Source organism: Myxine glutinosa, unplaced genomic scaffold (assembly GCF_964187855.1).
Source record: "Myxine glutinosa unplaced genomic scaffold, kmMyxGlut1.1 SCAFFOLD_1912, whole genome shotgun sequence".
Lineage (NCBI taxonomy): Eukaryota > Metazoa > Chordata > Myxini > Myxiniformes > Myxinidae > Myxine > Myxine glutinosa.
Genome location: NW_027618007.1, coordinates 16,846 through 41,095, shown reverse-complemented (window position 1 = coordinate 41,095; position 24,250 = coordinate 16,846). Strand labels below are relative to the sequence as shown.

The 24,250-nt window shown below is 45.3% G+C and overlaps 1 protein-coding gene across 1 annotated transcript; it reads right to left on the bottom strand.

Moving 5' to 3' along the window:
* Positions 1 to 3,291: 3,291 nt before the first annotated feature.
* LOC144889233 (uncharacterized) lies at positions 3,292 to 15,593 on the bottom strand. The gene is made up of 3 exons (XM_078769278.1): positions 14,989 to 15,593; positions 13,614 to 13,765; positions 3,292 to 5,964 (listed from the first exon to the last, which is right to left on the bottom strand). The coding sequence occupies exons 1-3, from the start codon at positions 15,224 to 15,226 to the stop codon at positions 4,807 to 4,809; spliced, it is 1,548 nt and encodes a 515-aa protein (XP_078625404.1). The 5' UTR covers positions 15,227 to 15,593; the 3' UTR covers positions 3,292 to 4,806.
* Between the last annotated feature and the right edge of the window lie 8,657 nt (positions 15,594 to 24,250).

Here is a 24,250-nt window from a genome sequence, read left to right as displayed (position 1 = left end):
TTGAACCGGAGGTCAAATTCCCCAAAACACAACATATTCACGAGACCCCCCAATGTTGATTGCATACACAAAGTTTCATTACATAAATGTGCCCGTAATTACAATTGTTGGTATTTGACCTTTGACCCCGCCCCAGGACCACAGTGGGCGGGCATAAATGATACTGCGCACCTTCTTGCCATGTGGTGGTCATAACACTACCAAGTTTGGTGAATTTCTGCCCAACTGTTTAGGAGGAGATAGCGTGACAAATAATATTACAATAAGCCCTACACCTCAGTGTTTTTCAAAAGGTGTGGGAATAACTAAAAATAGAAATGTGCAAAGCACAGGCCCAGAAGGTTGTATTGAAGATAACGTATACATATATGATTAAAACACGAGTAAGGAAGTCTGCATAGAAGGATAAGCAAAACTATATTGAGGAATTAGTGGAAATGACACAAATGGCATCCAAGAAAGGGGATATGGCAACGATGTATAAAATAGAGGCAGACGGACGGAGCCGATTACAATATACCTCGTTTTTTTTCAAAAAGTGTGGGGATAACAAGTACATATTGTTATGACGGTGGGGTAGAGATACTTTAGAACAGGTAGGATGTATAAATTAACATGCTCCGGATGTCGGGTAGAATCACCCCATGTAATAAGTAATTGTTTAGCCCAGATGTCGGATGAAGTTGTATATCTGTCCCTGTCACGAGGGGGCAGGCGGCGGGGCATGTTATTTAGCTTAGGGAATAAGGATAAATTATCCCTGTATGTCTTACCCAATGTGATTTATCCTTTGTCCCTTATGGCACCGCAATAGACACCAGCGCAGGAAGTGCCCATTGGAATTACACATTTATTTTCCAAGTTATTTTATCCCTCGTTTGTGATTTGTGTCTGGTGTCTGGTGTGGGGGACGTCCCATTTAGGAATTTATTTAGTTTACTGCCGCATTTCTTGTCCCGGCAATCTGTTTTAATAAATCCTTTTGTTATTTTTGTACATTCCTAAATCCGTGTTTGTTTGAGTTTATTTTCCGCAGGTTTGAGGACTGCGGCAGGACCACAGGTAAGCTCTTCAGCTTCCTTTTCTTCTCTTTCTTCCTCCCGCGTATATATAGTAAAATCCGCATTTGATCAGTCACCTCCGAGTTAAAGCTCGCTATTGGCCATTCGTGATCCCTGTGGTGTTCACCTGGGGAAATCACACGACAATATGCTCACATCAGAGAAAGAACAGATGGGAAGGTGAGTGCCCACCTACACCTCCACAAACCCCTCAACAAGGCCACCCGGTCCAACAGCGCCTTCTTCCAGTGAAACTCCCAAAATCAGGAAGCATTTGTTCCTCCTTTTCCCACTTGTGGAACAAACTTCCACATTCTCTTCAATCTCATTCTTCCCTCCAGATCTAAAAGAAAGCTCTTCACCGCCATCGCGGATCATCCACCATCAAAAACCATCATCTTTCTACACCCTTTAGACCACCCCCAATCTTTTGTGCTTATGTATCCATGTTATCCTCCCCCCCCCCCCTCCCCCTGAATTATTCCCGATCCTTTAACCGTACCTGCAGATCCCTTGTTGTCCATCTCTGTACATTTCCTCCCTTGGCCCCTCTGTTGGCATTCCGTCCTTCGCTTTCGCTGTTCCTTTTATCCTGATCCGTTCTGTGCTCCAGCTCCTCCACGAGCCTCGACTCTGTGTACACTTCCAAAGTATGTTAAAGAGCAAGTCGTGACCACACGTGGCTCGGTTGTTCGAGCAACAATATGAACTACATGATCAACTAGCAGGAAGAGGGATGGCCCAGAGTTTAGTAGCAGTGATATTTGCACAAACATGGCAGACACACAGAGAGGGACAAAAAGCAAAGTTTCACATGATTTGCATTGTCTGTTCTCAACTACGGTACAGTATTTAAAACTTAAAACACTCAATGGAAACTTTTACCACCAATCTCTTCTTTTTTTTTTGGATACAAGATCGAGGCTCATGTCAGAGCTACCATTAATCACAAAAAAAAAAATGGACACACAAAACATAAAATAAAGGGAGCGGGAGACAACATGGGGAGAGAGAGGGAAGCACACAAGTACAACAGCAGAGAACAGGGACATCGGGAGATCTGTGGGACGGAGAGGGCTTGGGGGGAGGAGGCATGGGAAGGCGGGGGGGGGGGTGTGGGGGGGGGTGTGGGAGAGGTATAACAAACGATATATATATCAAATATCCGTATAATTCAATTTAAATAGTAATATAGATTGTAAATGTCGTATAAATAAATTAATTCCCGAATTTACCGTTGTTGACGCAGTAGCTATTACACCAACCGATGCAACACGTTACAATAGTTATTACCTCCGCCACCAAAGGTGGATGGAGGTTATGTTTTCACCCCTGTCTGTCTGTTTGTCCGTTTTACCGTTTGTCTGTCCGTTTGTGAACAAAATATCTAAAAAAGTTGTGGATACATTCGGACGAAATTTGGCAGAGAGGTAGTGTATGTGACATGGACGAAATGATTAGATTTTGGTGAAGATCCGGATTCGGATCCAAGTAGTAGAATTTTTAAAGTAATTCTTCACCATTGGGAGATAGGGCCAAAAACAATGCATAGCACGATATCTCAAAAAGTTGTGGAAGGATTTGGACGACATTTGGTGGAGAGGTTGGGTGTGCGACAAGGACGAATCGATTCAATTTTGGTCAAGATCCGAATATGGATTCGGATACGAGAATTATTTAATTTTAAGTGATTCTTCACCATTGAGAGATCGGGCGAAAAGCAATAAATAACATAATATTTGAAGAAGTTGAGGACGAGTTATGACTAAACTTGGGGGATGAGTTGGTTTGGTGACAAGAACAAGCCGATTAGATTTTGGTTCAGGTCCGAATCCAGATCCGGCCTACCAGTAGATACAAAACGTAAACTGCTCAGCCTGGTGGAGGTTTGCTCTCTACCGAATGCCGTTCTAGTTCAACATTAAATTAATTGGTTCACCATTTCAATCCCAAATACAAATTAAAACATATGGCCAGGAAGCTTACACATTCAGCATAAACAGCACAAGTTCTAAATTAGATCTTGGGCTGTGAAGGCCACAGCATCATCTCTTCTGAATTCCAAGGGAATAATTATAAACTATTTAGAATTTAGATAAAATGAAAATCCAAACGCACTGTATTTATGAACTTTAACTGTTGCCATTTCAAGCCATTCGTGGTCCGCACTGAACCCCTGGAGGAACGGGCGGTTAACATTAAATTTTTTAAAATCTCACCAACACAGAAGGATTTCAAGCAGGATTTTATTTTATTTTTTGGTTCATCTTGTAGTTTCGAGCATTTTATCATCGATGGAAGTGACCATTATAGAGCAGTGCGCTCTATTTGTGCCGTGTCCTGAAATGGGATCTCCAAGCCTCTGTAACGTGATCGGCAACAGACATGTTCAATAAGACATCCCAAAGATGTGATTTCCAAGCCCAAGAGGAAGTCGAGCCCCTGTGCGTAGCACGCCATTGGACATCATCAGAACAAACGGTCCAAGGTGACGGAAATTCAACTGGTTATACCGTTCGACAGCAGCATCGGAACGGTGGAATGGCACAAAAAGCGACAATCCACCGAGCCACATGCACAACACCATTCTGGACTCATTTTGCAAAGAATTTGGCAAAAGCCAAGCCACTCTCACCCTCGGGGTGAAACACTTTCACACACGACATGCATTTATGGAAGAGTGGAAGCCTTGCTCGAACGACAGTGCAACAACCGAAGGATTCCAAATGCTTGGAACCCATAGAGCATTTGGTCTAAAACAGAATGAACCGTTAGTGTTTGAAATATACACGTACTTGTAACTGACGATAACGTGAGCCTGGTGTTGGCTTAGCGGTTAGGGTGCCGGCTTGGGATGCTAGGATCCTGATTCCTGGGTTCGGAATCCCGGTCGATCGCTGAATGAATACCAGGGGGGTTGACTCAGCCTGTCATCCTTCTGAGGTCGGCAAATTGAGTACCAGCTCACTGGTAATTCCTTCTGTGTCGCAAGAGGCGACTAACAGGGTTGGCGGCAGGAAGGGCATCCGGCCATAAAACATAGCTTCAAAAAAAAGGGGACCACGGTGCCCAAACCCCCCCCCCCCCCCCCCCCGCTCTGCAGGGAAAAATGGCCTCTAAAGGTGGTTCTTGTAACTGACTATACCCTGTCGTGCTATTTTTACAACCCTAACAATAGAATACCAGGCCCGGTGATAGACGAATCCTTTCGATTCATCACTCTTAATGGGAAGAGAGGGCGAGAATGATCAAGTTGCACTGCTCCCACACTCGATTAAATATAAAAATATTAAACGTGTTTACATACAGCATGACAAGGTGAGTAAACATTGCATGAAAGAGGCAAGTGTGTAATTATATATTTTAACACAAAGGCCTAGGCTCGTGGAGGAGCTGAACGACAAGGGCAGCAGGTTCGCAAATGACCAGTGTACTGTATCGGGCAGATGGACATATACAGAGGAGGAATAACGCAACAGGTCACAACACGCGCTTGGCAACCAAACCTCCTCACACTTTAAGCATTTAGCAGGTTTTGGTCAAATTTAACCATCATAATCTGTGACGCAAAAATATATATTAAACTTCCTGGCTTTTTAAGCTTGGGAGCAAACGGCTCAGCAACAGAGTCTTTTCAGTTCAGAGATTGATTACACGTGGCATCAAATACCACCGTTGAAAGGCCTACTTTGGTGCCGCTCTAGCAACCAACCTAGTGTTTGAATGTATTACACTGTGCTCATAGTCACTTGGGTGCCTGGGCAAGGCGAGCCCGTGTGCAATCGGCACAAGGAAGTTCATGAGCGCAGGGTGCACTCGGGGCTTGCGGGATGGTTGGGGAGGTCAGAGAAGTTGGAAGGACTTGCAAAAGGCTCATCTGCTTGGAAGAGGGTCGAGAGGAACCGAGTAACCTTGATATGGAAGGACACTTCAATTTGTTATCCATGTTGTCCTGGTTTTGACCTTTATTGGGGTCCACTGCTGGAGTCTGTAGGCTGGAGTCAGTACTTTGTGCTAGTAGCACTTTACACATTTCATCGTTGTCCTTGTTAAAGTTCTCTAAACAGTGATTTGTCACCTCACGACTACTTCCCTTTTTCGTACTTTCATTCTCTTTCTCATTTCTTACTGTGTCCTGCTGTTCTTCTTTAATCTTTACATTGGAGACACCAGGAGCAGGAAAGGGCACGGGGATCGGTATTGGTATAGGGATTGGAAGAGGAACGAGGATTGGGTAAGGTATTATGAGGGTCGGTGGTGGGACCAGTTGAGAAAAACTAGCCAAGAGGCCTGGAGGTAGGCCTGGTTGGTCAGAAATTGGTGGAACTGCCCTTTGAAGATTTGGGATTGTCATAGGGAAGGGTCCGTTGCTGGATGAGGGAGTGTGGATACGAGTTTCTGTTGACTGTCGGCATGTTGTCCTTGGTGGAGACGTGCTGGAAACTGGGGTTTGTTCAGGACAAGATGGCATAATTGGGCTGCCAGAAGGTTGTTTCCTTGGCTGGGCAGCAACTGGCAACATTGGAGCTGAAAATGAGGCTTTGTTTTCCTTTGCCCTTTTAGGCGGAGTTGGTGCCGAAGGTGAATGCATGACCAATCGTTTACTTTCCACAGGTAAAGGAGACAACTGAATTGGATAAACATTATTTTCCGGACCCTGGGGAGGAATGGGAGAACGGTCGTCTTGAGAGGAAGGAGAAGTGGTTGGCGGCCTTCGCTCACGAGGCAAATCCAGTGAAGTCTTGGCCCCTGAAGATGGTAGGTTGGCACGAGTTTCAGTATAAAAAATGTCCATCTTGTACTGCTGGAGACACTGAGCACTGCAGAAACGCAAACGGCCATCACCCTCACCAAACCCGAGATGGTCAAGCGTAGGGCGGAGCTGCTTGCACCAGTCACAAACCTATGGTGAAAAAGTGGTGGGAAGGAAAATATTAATATATGATGAGATGTTAAAAAAAAAAGAAGAAAAAAAAAAGAGCATGTGTATGTATGTATGTATGTATGTATGTATGTATGTATATATATATATATATATATATATATATATAATATATATATATATATATACATACACACATACATACATACATATGAGGGGCAGTGAATAAGTAACCTTCAAATATTTTTCACAACTTGTTTATTGCATGTACGTGTGTAACAACTTATTTTTCAACACATAATCTCCATTGTGTTCAATGCATTTTTTTCAGCGCTTTACTAAGTCCTGGATTCCTCTGGAAAAAAATATTTTAGCTGCTTGTGTAGCCATTCATGCAATGGCTCTTGGACCTCTTCATCGAATCGCAAAGTGATTCCACCAAGCGCCTCTTTAAGTGGCCCAAAGATGTGGTAATCCGAAGGGATGAGGTCTGGCAAGTCAGGTGGATGAGGAATAACACTCAAAATGCAGGTCCTCGATTGTTGCAGTTGTAGAGCGGGCAGTATGGGACCGAGCATTGTCATGCTGCAGCAAAATACTGGTAGTGAGGAGTCCACAGCGTTTTGATCTGATTGCGGGTTTCAGATGATTATAAGGAGGTCGCAGTATGATGCACTGGTGATTGTGGTCCCTCTGGGCATGTAATGCTCTACAAGTGGGCCTCGGCTATCCCAGAAGAGCGTCAGCATCACTTTTCCAGTGGACGGCTGTGTGCGGAACTTTTTGGGCTTCGGTGAAGGTGAATGGCGCCACTATTTGCTTGCCCTCTTCGTTTCTGGCTGAAAGTAGTGGACCCAGCTTTCATCCCGTCACTACGCGATGTAATAAAGCGTCGCCTTCTGTTTTGTAACGTCGCAGAAGTTCTTCACACATGTCCACTCGCTGTTCTTTCAGTTGGGGTGTGAGCTGTCTCGGCACCCACCTTGCGGAACCCCAGCACGTTGTGAATGATATGGTGTGCTGAACCATGGCTATTGTTCAATTCGGAAACCACTTCATCCAGCGTAATGCGACGGCTTTCCCTTAGCACGCGCTCAACTCCTGCAACCATTTCTGGTGTGTCGGCTGTGTGAGGCTGACCTGAGCGAGCAGCATCTGCCACTCTGGATACTCCACTTTTAAACTTCCTGTCCCAGTTGTACACCTGCTGCAGCGATAAACATGCGTCACCATATTGCATCTTCATTCTGCTATGGATTTCACTGGGATTCACACCCTCACTTCCCAAGAAACAGATGACAGACTGTTGCTCCTCCCTGGTGCATGCTTCTAAGAGAGCCGCCATCTTGGCACTGCTCTATTGACGTCATACGCTCAATATTGCCAAATCTATATCGGGCAAAACATGACTCTTACCCATAATATATATACACACACACACACACACACACACACACACACACACACACACACACACACACACACACACACACACACACACACACACACACACACACACACACACACACACACACACACACACACACACACACACACACACACACACACACACACACACACACACACACTTGGCATTCAATATGGAATTTTTTTTCTTTCTTGACTTGGGTTTACTTTCTGAACTCAGTATATCAATCTGGTGAGTTTCTTTTACCCTTTGGTGATGTCTTTGTTGAAAGAACCATGTCACTGATTGTCTTTCGCAGCAAGAAGTCAATAACAGGATTATATCACAGGTGGCATGACAAAATGTAAGGACAGGTACATTTGACGATTGGTTTCACAATCGGGTATATAAGGGTTGCTGCGTTCTGTATTAGTGGAAAACAACTGCTGCACGTCTACAACAGTTATTGCCGCTTCCTCTGGAGATGATCCGTCAACTTGACAATGCTGTTTGTCATGGAGTGGTGGCTTTACGAAATTCTGGCATGAAACAGCATGCTCTTGCTCGGCAGTATGGCATCACTCAAGGTCAGGTGTCAAAGATCCTGAAACAAAATGCTCAGAGGGGTGTCCCTACTCCAATAACGAGGCCAGAACGTCCACGCAGAACCACAAGGAGAGATGATCGCCAGCTGCACCGGTTAGTCTGCAATGGCTGTACCAAGTCAGCTAATAGGCTCAGGGCTGAGTGGCAGCAACTGCCAAATGTGCCTGTATCCAGAAGGCTAGTCAACCAACGACTGGTTCAAGCAGGCTATCGTGCCAGGCGTCCCCTGAGAAAGCCACGCCTGACCAGACAACACAGCCAGCGCCGATTGCAGTGGGCCAGAGAGCACCGTCAATGGCAGCCAGGACACTGGAATCACGTGACCTTCAGTGACGAGTCTAGATTTCTGGTCTATCGTCAAGATGGCCGCGTCTGAGTGTGCAGACAAGTGCATGAAGTCCACAACGAAGATTGTATAGTGCCAAGAGTCCAAGCTGGAGGTGGTGGGGTGACCGTTTGGGCTGCTTTTCATGCAGGAGGCAAAACTGACCTGGTTGTTCTGAATGGAAACCTGAACCGGTTCAAGTACAGGGTCATTCTGGAAGAAACATTGCTTCCATTTGCTCGTGCAGCCTTTCGAGGAAACTTTGTCTTCCAAGATGACAATGCACGGCCTCATCATGCTCGCATGATCCAACACTTTCTTGCTGACCGTGGTGTAGAGCATATGGAGTGGCCTGCCATGTCCCCGGACATGAATCCGATAGAGAACTTGGGGGCAGAATTAATGCGTCAAATCGACAACTTGGACCAGCAGCCGACCTCTGTGCATGAATTGCAGCAGGCCATTGTCACTGCATGGCAAGCGATTCCTGTCCAAACCTTGGCAAATCTCGTGAACAGCATGCCTCGACGTGTACGTGCTCTCCTGAATGCTCGTGGGGGTTACATGAAGTACTGAACTGTAATTTTACTGTCCGTAATCCCAGTCATAATTTAGCTTTTGCTTAAAAAATTTTTGGCTAATGTGCAAAATAAAGAGATACTTCTGGAAAACGTACAGAAGTTTAACACAGTACTGTCCGTGAATTGAGTTCGATATCAGTTTACATCACTTTCAAGGATCAATTTATTTGCTTCAAAATGTCAAATGTGGTTTTTGTTTCTTTTAAAGGTCACATTAACAAAATCTAGAATAATTTCAACATAATTCCAATGAACTTTTGGTTCGAAGTGATCTTGAAAAGTAAGTTCACCCCCACAAAAAAATATTCCATATTAAATGCCAAGTCTGTATATATCAGTTACTATGCGATTTCATACCATCAGTGGTGAACCGCCATTAAGGTATCCCATCCAGCTATGCTGTACCTTAATGGGAGCGATAAGTACCGTCTGCCACACGGCACCTTATCTCTGGTATCCACTCATTATATGGAATCGCCTGGATGCAGCAGGGAGCAACCAATCCAAATATATCTTCAGTTCTCCAGCTTTCAATGAGCGCACGTAATGACGTCACTGCCATGTACATACGCTCTGCCTGTCAAGCTCCCAAGAGAACCGTCCCACAGTGCAGAATTTTTGATCTTAGTTCAGATACTGTCATAAGTGTATGTAAAACTCACAGTTCATAAGTTTTTCAGAGTCATAAGTTTTTCAAAGAAAGATTTTCAGAGTCATAAGTGTATGCAGGACTCATTGCGTTGCCCTGATGAGCCCCAAAAAGGGCAAAACCAGGTCAGTAACTGTGAGTTTAACATACACTTATGACAGTATCTGAACTAAGATCAAAAATTCTGCTCTGTCGGATGGTTCTCTTGAGAGCTTGACAGGCAGAGTGTATGTTCATGGCAGTGACGTCATTACGTGCGCTCATTGAAAGCTGGAGAACTGAAGAGATATATATATATATATATATATATATATATATATATATATATATATATATATATATATATATATATATATATATATATATATATATATATATATATATATATATATCAGTCATTAAGCGACTCCATACTATCAGTGGTGAACCGCCATTAAGGTATCCCATTCAGCTATTGCTGTACCTTAATGGGAGCGACCACCTGCCACACGGTACATTATCTCTGGTATCCACTCATTATATGGTGTCGCCTAGATGCGGTCGGGAGTAACCAATCATAATCTAATTTTAGTTCTCCAACCAAATGAGTGCACAACATATCTACTTCTTTCCTGGAAGTCCTAGCAGTGTCCATGTGTTTTATACCTCTACCACCCCCCCCCCCTTCTTCCCGTGCCTCCTCCCCCCCCCCCAAGCCCTCTCCCTCCCACAGATCTCCCGATGTCCCTGCTCTCAAATGTTGTACTTGTGTGTTTCCCTCTCTCTCCCCATCTTGTCTCCCGCTCCCTTTATCTCATGTTTTATGTGTCAGTTTGTCTTTTTGTGATTAATGTCAGCGCTTACATGAGCCTCGATCTTGTCTACAAAAAAAACACATTTCCAGATCAGGCCCCAAAACAGTCAACTGCTCTGCAAGCAACAAGAGTGGTTGTTTTCAATTGGCGAACATCATACAAGGACCACGTGCAAAGGACCTCTGGTTAACAGAATCGACTACTACACTTCCTTTTGGAAAGGCAGTCCTCACTGTATGTACTTCACCAAGACGCCAAGGATGAGCAAACTATGTTAAAAGGATACACCATGTTGGAAGTGACGATCAGAACCAGGGTTGTGCTTCACATGAGGGTACTCAACCAAAAGTAAAACACCCATTTTTCATCCAAGTGGTGCTTCTTAAGATGTCAAAGAAAGAAGACCATGGAGACTTCAAAAGACATTACCACATGGTGCTGCCATCTTACGGTCCTGTGCATTTGCAGAATTATTCACCCCTCTCTACCCACACACCCACCTGCCACACCTGCTTTCACATCATCCAGCCATGCGTGCTCCAGGCTTTAAAAATGAGGTGGCGAAGAAAATGGTCCTCATTGCATTCCTTTCTTCCGATCATGTCAGGTCACTGACGTAGCTGAGCAAGGCAGTTTTCTCGAACTTTGTTTTAATTAGGCCTTTATTTTTGCATCGGATTAACCGGCCAGCCTTTCAAATCTATGATGGAAATGTATGGATAATAATGGTGATGTCTGACAAAAATTACGAGATGGCATCTGCCAATAAAGGGATGATGAGCAATTTTAAAATTTCCTGCTGCTTTTGCAGTTGCAACATGAGAGATGTACATTGGAGGATTGTTCTGGAGAAGGTAAATTCCTCAACGACACCTTTTATGGAGAGGAGTGATATTTGCAACTTTCCAAGGAGGAGGAATTTTCCCATCCAAGAAGGACCTGTGAAAGGGAGAGGATAGAGGGTATGATAACATCTCAGCACAGTTCTTGAAGACTAGAGCACTTGTGCCATCAGGACCAGGTGAGGAAGACATGTAGAGCCAGTTAATAAATTCCTCCACCAACATGTTGGTTCCATGGCCTTTTGAGTGAAGGCGGAGTTCAATTAATCTTATTTTTCTTGAGCAGGTCCAGCATGACTCCATCTTCTAGTGGGGTATGGAATGGAAGGAGAATATGTACCACACACAGACCTGATCAGTTCCCACCAGACTTTGGAGGATGGCAAGAGGCTGAAGAATTTGGATCACAGGTGAGCCTGATGTTGGGTCCTGACTCTTTGTAGGACAGGTATACAATGGATTTGAGTTGTGCTGAGAGACTGCAGGGTTCCATCAGTCTCGGATTTACCTTCCAGGAGAATGCGAGTGGTTTCCTTGTGATAGCCCGCACCACATGCACCAGTGTACCCAGGTTGAGATGATGGACAGAAAGGTTGAATGAGGGATGGAATGAACTTGTGAAGAATACAAATTAGTCCAATGTAGGATAAATATCAGGAGCAGCCACTGTTAAGAGCCGATATGATGATGAACCAGTCTTAACTGGAGAGGAACAGTCCAATCAACCCCTGCGCCCTTCTCCTGCTCTGCCACCTCCTTCTCCCGCTGCCCTGCTCACCTCCTTCTCCCGCTGCCCTGCTCACCTCTCCTCCTGCTGCTCTCCACTTAATCCTCCTACCAATCCTTGCTCACCCCTCCTCCTGCTCCCTGGCTGAACGGATCTTTGTCAAACTTTCAGAAGTTTATCAGAGTTTCTGGGAGTGTTTTAGGCAAAAAAAAAAAAAAATTTTTTTTTTTAAAATCGCTCTAGAATGCCTAGGATTTTGTAGCTACATGAAAGTTAATATTAAATGATCCCAACCCCATTCCTTAGTGGATGTAGGAAAGTGTTTTAGGCCCCCACAAAAAAAAAGAGAAAAAAAAAAATTGATTTCTTCAAAATGCCAACAGGATTAGAACATCACCAGGCAATGCTGGTTACCCCTGCTCGTAAAATAAAGGTAAAAAGGTAAAGAGGTAAAGAAGGAGGATGAGGAAGGTAAAGATGATAAGGTAAAGAAGGAAAAGAGGTAAAGGTAAAATTAATGATGTTAGAAAAAGGAAAAGTTGGTAAAACTAAGCGTCCAGGTAAAGCGGAGAACCTCCAAAGCCCAGGCAAAAAGTCATTACCTGTATGAACGAGGTGTCCATCCTTGAATGGACTATCTGCTTGTTTAAAGTACAATTGAGGACAATTGCCATGAGACACCAATACCAGAAGTTTGATAACTCGTATCAGTCACTCTGTGGAGGTAGATTATTTCTAGATTGGTTGTGTCGTTTAATATTTGTATTTTGAATTCGGAGTTGCTAAAAACATGTTATAGTTGTCCAATTATAGGCAAACCTTAGAAACTTCTGCGTTACCTTCCAGTTTAAGTCAATTTCAGTTTAAACAGTTTAACAATTCGTTTTGCTTAGATTAAGTGCTCAACCGTAGTTGACAAATCAAGGAGATCTTTTTCAATTTGCCGAACATTATCGGTACAATAATTTTTTTTTTTACAAAATCCCAGTGGAAGCCCCAGAGAAGGGAGTGAATAAAGGAAGAAGAAGAACCAATCATTTCATGTCTTCAGACGCATAAGGCTGCTGAGGAAGTTTTTCCTTTGTTAGAAGACACAATCCTGGATGGGTTGCCACTTCGACACAGGATTTCTTTTTTTGGATTTTGCAAATTTTGCTACTCCTCCCTTATCACCAGCTGATTGTTCTGAAACTTGACACATGAATACAAGACAGCTTCGGCTTCAATTGCGGATCACGGAGCTCCCAGTGGGAGAGGGATTACCTCCTAAACCCCGGATCCATACTCTTCCCTTATTAACCAACCGATTGCTCCGAAACCTGACACAGCCCTTCTAGTCGATAGTCCACAGGATCGCTCTGTCTTAGATTTTTCGATTTCGGATCATGGGGGCTCCCAGGGGACCATGAGGACTCCCGCCATATCAGCAGAGGCCTGGACTTCAACCTCGAGATGATGTCTTTTATTATAATTCCTTTACACGGGACAAACTCGTTGCTTGTCAATTTCATCCATACTCAATGCATCGTTCTCACGGCAGCTCTTTCTATTCTTTAAATAAGTCCGTTTTTGCTGTTATATTTCCAGTCTTCTCCGAGATGAACGCTGAAGCGAAATACGAATTTAAAATGCCTACCATGAGATTACCCAATGCACTCTCTCAAATGGTAAAGCGCGAGTGGTAAGCGTACGTGAGGAAGAGCTTAAAGAAGTGGCGATGACGAGATGCGAGGGTGACCTTGCTTCGTTTGAAGTGGGCGCGTCGACCAGCAGAGAAACACTTATCGCTGCAGAAGCTGCGCATCTCGCCCGCCATCGGCAAGGAGTAGCGTCCGATGCACGGCTGGTGACACCACGCACAGACTACAGAGCTGGCGACTTCTTCTGCGTCTGCACCGCGGCACAAACACCGTGACATTTACAAGAAAAAGAAATGGAGGTCATTTAGCCGAGGAGAGGCGGGGTTGGGAATGCAATGAAGCTACGGAACAATGGCCAAAAAATTAATAAATAAACCAAAGAATGTTCTCCAGTAAAAACAGAGGGGCCTCGTTTACTTTTAAAAATACCAGAATGCAAACAGGGCTGTGGCACTTTTACTGCCAGGTAAATCAGGCCAAAACAAATCTCTTGCTGGATGAAAAATGGAATCCAGCTGCCAATCAAAGGAGAGGCTACGCAAGAGTCATCGCAAAAGTTCTGTCAGCCCGATTGTAACTTTGGTAACAAGTCTTGGTGATTACGACATCATATTTAAAGTTATTTGACCACTGGACAAAGTGCTTTGAAGAGGATGAATATATATATATTTTTTGCATACATGGTCGAGGCTCATGGAAGAGCTAAAGAAGAATGACAGGGAGCAAAATGGAAAGGGGGAAACACCGACACAGAAGAGTAGAAGTGAGATCAAGGGGATGGGAGGAAGATACATGGGGGTGAAGAAGCTGAATGAAACAGCAAGAAGCGGAAGCGGTAGGTGGGGATGAAACAGAGAAGGAACGAACCAACCGACAAGTACCGAAAAGAGGTGAGGGATAGAGGGGGGGGGAAAAAAATCACAATAATCTGTTTGGAAATGAGATTTAAATGGGGTTTGGGATTGTGCAGAACAATGTGATAAAAAAAAAAAAGATTGTTGAGGCTTCATGAATGGATCAGGATGAAACTTGGCAGAAGGAACAGTTGAGAGAGGGGGCACCAACAGCAGCGCCAAAGGCCAAGGTAGAGTGAAACTTGGACAAACAATCGGTGTGGGGAGGAATGGGTGGCAGGAGAGGATGCATGGGATGGATTAGATGGATACGGAAACTCTCAAGTTTGGAAGGAGGAAGGATTGAGATGGAATGGGGTTAGAAAGGGGTGCGCGGGGGTTAAACAACATTTGTCATTGGTATCGCTGAATAAGTATGTGGGGTGACAGAACTTTTGAGATGACCTCGTTAATATCTCCACCCTTACTGTACCAGCCGTTTATAGATCCTTTGCAACAAAACAAGGCAAGTGATCGACCTTGTATGGAACAAAAGCAACCACTATAGTAGGACAAGGATAATGCGACAGAAATGGTTCAACAACAGTAGGAATTTACAACGCACGTTTATCAATCTCACCTGAGGGAGTGCCTGAAGAAGCCATCAAAGGCACAATGACATTGGCCGCACTTGGTGGCGAGAGACTGCGTTCCACGTCAACATCCTCCAAATTCCCACCGCAATCTCCCAAGTTGTCTCGATTCTCCCCCAGAAACAGGCTCCGCTCTGGAGGTTCACAAGGTGGTTGGGGTTCGTCCCCCTGGCCTAAGGAATGGGCAATGGCGTTTACAAAAATTACAATCGTCATTCCACACATCAATCATTCCATCCTACTTTAGAAACATCATCATGTTACAAAAAACAAGGAAGTGATACTCCAGGTGAGGTCCCACACCTTTTTGGTCACATGAGGGATAGATCTGTGCAATGTGAAAAATATTGAGCAGTTTTTGAAACATCTGAAACATCATCTCAAATGGCAGTTTCAACAACTATCAATGAATGAATGAATTCATCATCCATCTTATTGTCAGCTTTTCCTCTCCTGGTGCCATGCTGTCACAAAAAGCCGAGCTCATTCAGCTACCACAAGCCCCTTGTCCTCTTCTACAGAAAAGGCGACTAACTAAAACTCAGCTGCCTTGTAATATAGTTGGAGCTGCCCATCAGTAATGCTCGGTCGTATTTTTCCCTGCACAATTTTGAAGACGGTGGCTTCATTTATTCCTCGTATGTATATATATACGTTTTTTTTTTTGGTTTGTTTTTGTTACGATTATTATTTCTTATTTTGTGTATATAAGTGAGTGGGTGAGGGTGTGTGTTTTTGCATGAATGAATTTTTGCATGAGTGTTTTTGTATGTTGAGTGGTGTATGTTGTAAGGGTGTATGTGTATGTGTGTTGTGTGTGTATGTGTATGTGTGTGTATGAATGATCTGGTGTGTTTTGTTGGTGAGTGGTGAAGGGTATAAAGGTGGGTGTTTGAGTGTTCCACCATGTTTGTTTGGTGCTGTGGATTCTGGATGTGGAGGTGTTGTTGTTGTAGTATGCGTTCGCACTGGCTGGGGGTGGGGGTATGTACGCATCCAAGTGTAGTTGCTGCACGTGGATGTGTATGTGCCCCTTAGCTGACCATATCAAGGTTGAAGGGCCGAAACGGGATGATGCTGAGGACCTCGACCGAGGACCCGGTCAGTGCGGCACACTTGAGACCAGGTGTGTTTTGAACTTACATATATATATATATATATATATATATATATATATATATATATATATATATATATATATATATATATATATATATGTGTATATAAATAAATGTATATAAATAAATGTATATAAGTAAATGTATATAAATAAATGTATATAAATAAATGTATATATATAAATAAATAAAGGTATATATAGTCACGTGAAAAAGTAAGTACACCCCATGTAAAGTTTTGACTTTTTCAACATATTTCAACATACATCTATTCGATCTTCATTTCAACAATATTGATAGATAAAGGTGATATAATATAACAAATATCATGAAAAATTTACATGTTGAAGTCCATTGTATAATTTAAATAAACATAAATGTAAATTTCGCATGTGGAAAAAGTAAGTACACGCTTGGCTCTAATAGGTGGTATTGCCCCCTTCGGCAGAAACAACCTCAAGTAGCGGTTTCTTATAACTGTCGACCAGTTTCTGACATCGACTGGGAGAAATTTTTCCCCACTCCTCCATGCAGAATTCTTTCAGCTGTGCAATGATTGAGGGGTTTCTTGCATGCACAGCTCATTTCAAATCTCCCCACAACATCTCGATGGGATTTAGATCCGGGCTTTGACTTGGCCATTCCAGAACCATCCATTTCTTTGTTTTCAGCCATTCCTTGGTGGATTTACTGGTATGTTTAGGGTCATTGTCATGTTGCAAGGTCCACCTTCGGTTGAGCTTCAACTCTCCGCCAGATGGCCTCACATTATCCTCAAGCACACTCTGGTACAATGAAGAATTCATAGTGGATTCCATGATGGTGAGCTGCCCAGGCCCTGATGCAGCAAAGCTGCCCCAAACCATAACATTTCCACCACCATGCTTTACAGTTGGTATCAGGTTCTTGTGGTCAAATGCTGTCTTTGGTTTTCGCCAAACATGTCTTCTGGTACTGTGGCTAAAGAGCTCTACCTTTGACTCATCTGTCCAGAGCACATTGTTCCAGAAAAGTGCTGGTCTTTGCCTAGGTGTTCATTGGCTAACTTTAGTCTTGCCCTGATGTTCTTTCTGGACAGCAACGGTTTCCTCCTGGCACACCTCCCATGTAGATCAAATCTGTGCAGCCTCTTTCTAATGGTAGACTCATGCACTTTGACATCAACAGTGGCAAGAGCTACCTGTAGGTCCCGTGATGACATTCTGGGGTTCTTAGAGACTTCTTTCAGCATCTTGCGGTCTGCTCTCGGGCTGAACTTGCTGGGCGGGCGGCCTGGCCTGAACAAGTTGGCAGTTGTTTGGAATCTTCTCCACTTGTAGATGATCTTCCAGACAGTCGAATGATTGATTTTTAAATTGTCTGGAGATCTTTTAAAATCCCTTCCCAGACTCGTAGGCATCTATAACCTTCTTTCTGAAGGCCTCAGTGAGCTCTTTTGATCTCGGCATGGTGACGTCGCACACTTCAACAACAAAGAGCAAACCAAACTAAATTTCTGAGGTTTAAATAAGACAGGTTCCTCCAAGATCCCCTCTAATGATGTTCTAATCATTTGCACCTGAGCTGGTGCACCTGATTCTAATTTTAGGTATTTGAAGTCGTGATAAATGTAGGGGTGTACTTACTTTTTCCACATGCGAAATTTGCATTTATGTTTACTGAAATTATACAATGGACTACAAAATGTAAATGTTTCATGATATTTGTTATATTATATCACCTTTATCTGTCAATATTGTTGAAATGAAGATCAAATAGCTGTATGTTGAAATATGTTGAAAAAGTCAAAACTTTACATGGGGTGTACTTACTTTTTCACGTGACTGTATATATAAATAAATGTATATATATATAAATGTATATATATATATTGTTGCAGCTCTCAGCGTCGGCCTTTCCCCTTACCAAGGGGGGATTAATCCCCTTGTCTTTTACTTGCCGACGGGATCCGGAGCTATGACGTTCCTTCCGGATGACGTTAGGTAGGGTCGTAAGCCGAATTCTTATTACCCAATTACTAACGCCGGCCATGAAGCAAGGAAATAACTCCCGCCCGAACCACGGTTTCAGATGGGAATGCCGAGCGGTAGCGATCCGTGATCCGAGCTGTTAACAATGACTAGACCCGATTCTAAGCGGTTCCGAATCGTGCCACGTTTACCCAATGGAGAAATCACTAAGACGGTCGAATTAAGAGGAAAAGGAATAATAAGCAATTCATTACATTTTGTACAATGAAGAAGAAGAAGCAATGTACAGTTAAGAAGAAGAAGCAGATACACAGGGCAGCCTTAATGACGGTCTTAACTTATCCCTGGACACGGGCCCGTTCGCACTCAGACTCACACGGGGTTGTAGATTGTCGGGTCGAGGGTCCAAAGATGGCGTCCACAGCTCGCTCCGGTCCCCGACTCGTACCACGAAGAAGATGGTAGACGGCAGGCAAGCTCTCCGCGTGTCGTTGGCGCGGATCGGACAATTATATGGGGGGATCGGTAAGCTGGGCTGGCGGTTACTGTGCGGCTCACGGCCACGTACGTAATAGAAATACGAGCGCTTTATATGCGCTTCCAGCAAGCCCAAAGCCAAATCCTCAACGAGTCCTTGCACAAATGGCAAACGTGACAATCCTCTTGGTAAAACGTTTATGCTCTCAAATCCTCTGGCCAGTCCTCTGCAATGAGTGCCGCTGCGTCAGTCCTCTGGTAAGTCCTCTTCGCGCAGTCCTGTTAAACTGCATAAGTCCTGTGGAAGGGCTTTGCGTGCACGGTTATATAGCGCCGCCCAGCGAACCCTCTGGAATTTGCCAGACGCGCTCTTACCATGCCCCTTAGGCCATGCCCACGGAGCCCTGGTTGGTTGTTGGGATCTTACCGGCTCCGACCTTGGTCTGCTTGACGTGGCCACACCCCCGATCTCACGCTCCGCCCCTTTTCCAGGCCTTACCTCGTGGCATTTGGCTGGTTTCAGCATCCTAATGCGAGGGGCAATGGGGCGCAGACTGGATGGTGCGCAATGAGGTCGATTTGGAGGGTGGACCGCAAAATGAACGGGGCCTACTCTTATTTATTTTTTACACAATGCAGGTATCACTATTGGAAATGGCCTTATCTCACATAAACTATGAAATAACTAACGTTCTAAGGTGACCTCTGTGTTTCATGTGGACTAACTATGGGGGCAAAACCTTTAACCTTTATTAATCAAATATGTACACTTTCTCAGAACTGCAACACTGCACCCCTCCTTCGCCAGGCTCATCCCCGAGCCGGACCCACACACCAGTGAGCCCGACCGGTTCTGATGCAAGGGTCAGGACTACTTTTTAACAATTAGTGTGACACTTAGGTGTAGTTTCCCTCTACATTTTACCTAACACCCTGAGTGCGACAGTTTTAAACACTAGATATGTCCCACCTACTGCGTTGTGTACTAACTGACTCACGCCCACAATTAACCGAATTACGGAAAGAATCCTCAAACTATACATAAAGCCGGTGGGGAGCATGTTATTTAGAAGACTACTAATTATTTACAATACTACAACCCAGGACCTGTTCTTTTTGTGGGAGAGAGAAGAAATTTTGAGAAGAGGAAACACAAATGCAATGTGATTTTTGTATTTTTGCACCAAATTTGCAATTTGCAAACCAAATTTTTGCACCAAATTTGCAAACACAAATTGCACCAATACACCATACACCCATATGCACAAAAATAAAAATAAAATGCACAAAAAGCACCAAAATGCACAATCATCAAAATGCACCAAATTCACATTTCAAAATTATTAATGATGTCTTGCGCTTGCTTGGCTGCTGGGCCGTTGTATCTTCGCTGCATCTTCTTCTTCGGTGTGCCGTAATAACTTGGAGATCTTCTTTTCCTGACACACCGGAATAATAAAAAGTGCACAAACCATGTCCGTTTTTATTTTGGCCAGCAGGGCCAACTTAGGTGGTCCGACTGCATGGCATTGAGGCTACTTAAAAACACAGTGGTCTGCAGGAGCAAGATAACGCTTGCAGCAATTGTCTGCTCAAGCAAAGGTGCCAGGCCACAGAACGTGTGGTCCATAGGTGTAGGTGCATAGGTACTGGTGCAGGCAACAGGCAGCAGGCAGCAGGGTGCAGCGCAAAGGTGCAGCCGCACAGCTCAGGATACCTGCACACTCCCCTCAACAAAAGATAATGGGTCCATGGGTGGGGAGGAAGACAAAGCAGAGGTTAGCGGGGGAAAGGGCGCAAGGGTACACGTAATCACAAGGTAATGTGACATGAGGGGCACAGGAGAGCGAGCGGAGAAAGCTCGTCCCTAGCCGTACGTGACCCCCATGTCACCTACTCTACCACTGCCCCTCCCCGTTTTTACAATTTACAGATTCGTCTCTACCGTCCTGTCTTTTCTATCCCCCCTCTGTACCAAATTCGTTCCCAATCCCTCCCAAGAAGGAAGGGATGGAATACCACACAATGTCTCACCCACGTCATGATGCGTCTTTCATTCCAAACATTTGCAAAATCTGGTGTGGAGTCCTGTCACCTCAGAGAGTGGATGTGGATGGTGCGAAGAGACTTCAGCTTAACTATCCTTCTAATAACATTAACACACTTAACACTACCCGGGGTCTTGCCCTGCCAATCCAATTGGCCTCTTTACACAATGTGGTTCTAAAAACCAATTCCCATTGACCATCCTGTGGTGCTCTTCCAAATTTGGGGTCTCACTCCCCCAATTTTTCCTACTGTGCCCTCTCACAATTTTGGAGCTGGGTCGTGTGGCTCTACCAGCAGGTCTACCTACCTGCGCACCTCCGCCACTGAGGTCGCCACCCGAGCTTGCCTAGCTCCTGCGACTACCCTACACTGGGGAAGGCCCTCCTGGCTCTCTCACCCCACTAATGCCCTCTCTGGCATTGGGCTACCCGGGTCCTCTCTTAGGATCCTCGGGCCCCGCTGAACTCTAGCTCTACCTGGCTCCCAGAGCCTACCTGCGGCCTCACCTGGCTGACAGACTACCAGTGGCGGAGTGCCCCAATAACTATACTTACCAATTAAGCCCACACGCCCAGCCATTCCACTCACTCATGCACCCCTCAAAGCAACAACTTGCTACTCCCTGCACCACAGATGTCAATATCCAACAAATTTACCTACTCCCTCTACCTAACTTTAAACTACCCTCCCCGGGTATTCGTGAAGGGGTCCATCTTCCCCAATCCACTCCTTCGCACCATGCACTCCACACCACTCATTCCACACACCATTTATTGCACATACCTGTTTATTCACTTGCACCCCATGCAAGTCCTTCACTCAATACCATTACACATGTCCTCAATACACCATTCATACACTTTCTCCGGTCATCCCAGACCATTGCCTCATTTGCTCACTCTCACCAAAAAGATTCCCATTCTCAATTACTCATTTGCGCCTAAAGCGCATCCTCATACTCACACACACAGCATCATTTAACTAACTATTTCCCCTAATACTCGTGCTTTCCCCGTCTTCCCTTATACTAAGCACTTCCCTCGTCGTTAACATCCATCTAATCTGACTACGTCCCCTCTACCGGTACAAAAGTCACGAATTAAATCTCAGTCTCCTATGGTCATCTCTAAGTCCCTAACAATATCCTAGCCCGCCCTCGGCTAGTTTACACTGCCAAACCCCATAAACTACTGCTCCTTTGCCCCAATGTAAACGATGTGAGGGATGGTAGATCTACCATCCGCCATCATCACTGCTACCATTTGTACACTATACTTGAGCCTCTCGGGGTGGCAACACATCTTCACCGCTCGGCTTCGAAAAGCTGAGCAATCCATCCGGGTGGTCAGTCTCCTGTTGGTTGGGTCCGTCCGGAATTTTCGATTCTGGGGAGGAGGCATACTCGGGCCGAGGTTCCAGGCGCCATCCCGGCGCGGAGCTTTTCTGTCTCCGCCACGATGACCCAACCTCCCCCGGTCGAAGCACCACGCCCGCCAGGGGGCGAAGGTCCAACCTGGCTTTCCTCCCCCGGAATCGTGTCGTTCGCCTCTTGTGCCACGGCACGGCACCGACCATACAGGGTGGGGCCCGGCCCGAATCGTGCACGCTGCCACGGCAACGATCCCCGCCGGCCCCCGCAGCACACAAAGCACACCGCGCACCGAGGGCTCGCGTCGGCTATCCGTCGCTCTAAACGCTGCCCCGGTCTGCGTCGATGCTTGAGTCGCATTCTCACATCCACACGCGACACGTTCTACACTCACAAAACGCGGCGCTCCAGCGCCTCCCATGCATTCTACCACTGCACTCTCTCATGCACACTCTTCCGTTCCACACTCTGGTGCACACCACTCAGGCGCACACTCCATTATCATACACCCTCGCGCACACATTCTACTCGCACACTCTGTTACGCACTTGGCCATTACACACCCTCGCGTACACTCCCCCGTTACGTACTCCGTAACAATCATGGTTGTGCACTCCTGCGCACACCCAATCAGCGCACACTTACCCACGGGTGTGCACTCTCTGGTCACACACCCAATCACGCGCTCTGGTGTGCATCCCCACACACTCTCTTCATCCATCTCACACTCCGTGTCGCACTCACTCTGAGTTTCATACTCTCCTGTTACACACCCGTGCTTCGGTGCACACTTTTTTTCTCACACGCGAGCCATTCGCTTTCGTACACCTCACCACGGACCTTCCACAAGCGCCTGGGTGACGTCGGGATCCCAAGCACGCAAAAAATCTTTTCGCGCCAAACCTTTTCGCGCCATACACAATTCCTGCTTACCTTCGGGATTCTCTTCTCCTCCCGCACCTGCAAATTCTCATTGGGGTTAGGCAGCACGACATCACAATGCGAATGCAGACTTTGGGTACATTCCATCTTTTCCTCCCGCGATTGATTTTCTAAGTCTGCCGTCTCTTCAGCCCCAATTTCCACTATTTATTTTATTTCAATTTCTTTTTCCTCGACGACCGCCGGTGCTAACAACAACAACAACTAAAATAATAATAAAATAAAATAAAATAAAATAAAATAAAATAAAATTTTCCAATTCGGCGGTCGTCGGCTTTTCCATACCCCGAGTCGCGATTTCTACCCCGGTCGCGTACCAGTGTGCCTTTCCCGCTCGACCTGCGGTCTATGTCTTTCCCCATCTTTTTTATTTGGCCACCTATTCTGTTACCACACCGTTTTAACCCGTCTTTCATCCCTTTCATTCGATTCTCATGGGTGCCCATCCTGTTTTCCAACCCCGTTAACCTCTCGTTAATTTCTCCCATTTGGCCACCCATATCCTTCAATTGGCCCCCCATTTCATTTTTCAATCCCCCAATTTGATTTCCCAATTTCTCCCCCATTCTGTTTTCCAAATTTTTTAATCCATCTTTCATTTGGCCACCCATTTCCTTCATTTGGCCCCTCATTTCCTTTCATTTGGCCCTCCATTTTGTCCCCACCCCCCCCCCCCCCAATTTTTATGGCTGCCTGTATCTGCACCATGAAGGCCTGCACATCTATCACCCCCATTTGCGCAGCGGGCGCGGCCCTCGTCGCCATGTGCGAGGCGCCGCAATTTTGTTCCTCTCCTGCTACCTGCCCCTCATTAATGTCCTCCTCCATTGCCAATTGTCCCAATTCTTCCCGGGGGTCCTGGGTTAATTCTAACTCCTCCTCTACCTCCTCAGTTACCCCCACCGGCATCCGACCACCTTGGTTATCCATGGCACGATTCCAATTTAGACGTTAGTACAATTTCGGCCGCTCGTAATTTTGAGTGTTAGGCGCACTTCGGGTAAAATCCCACTCCCCGACACCAATTGTTGCAGATCTCAGCGTCGGCCTTTCCCCTTACCAAGGGGGGATTAATCCCCTTATCTTTTACTAGCCGACAGGATCCGGAGCTATGACGTTCCTTCCGGACGACGTTAGGTAGGGTCGTAAGCCGAATTCTTATTAAAACCTAATTAATAACGCCGGCCATGAAGCAAGGAAATAACTTCCGCCCGAACCACGGTTTCAGATGGGAATGCCGAGCAGTAGCGATCCGTGATCCGAGCTGTTAACAATGACTAGACCCGATTCTAAGCGGTTCCGAATCGTGCCACGTTTACCCAAT

Bases quoted from the DNA above. Each gene is read 5' to 3' on its own strand.
- LOC144889233 (XM_078769278.1), bottom strand. From the start codon at position 15,226: ATGTGTGGAATGACGATTGTAATTTTTGTAAACGCCATTGCCCATTCC. The intron at 13,766-14,988 runs GTGAGATTGATA...GCCGCGGTGCAG, and splicing joins TTCTTCAGGCACTCCCTCAG to ACGCAGAAGAAGTCGCCAGC. The intron at 5,965-13,613 runs GTCACCCTCGCA...TTTTCACCATAG, and splicing joins CCCACTTCAAACGAAGCAAG to GTTTGTGACTGGTGCAAGCA.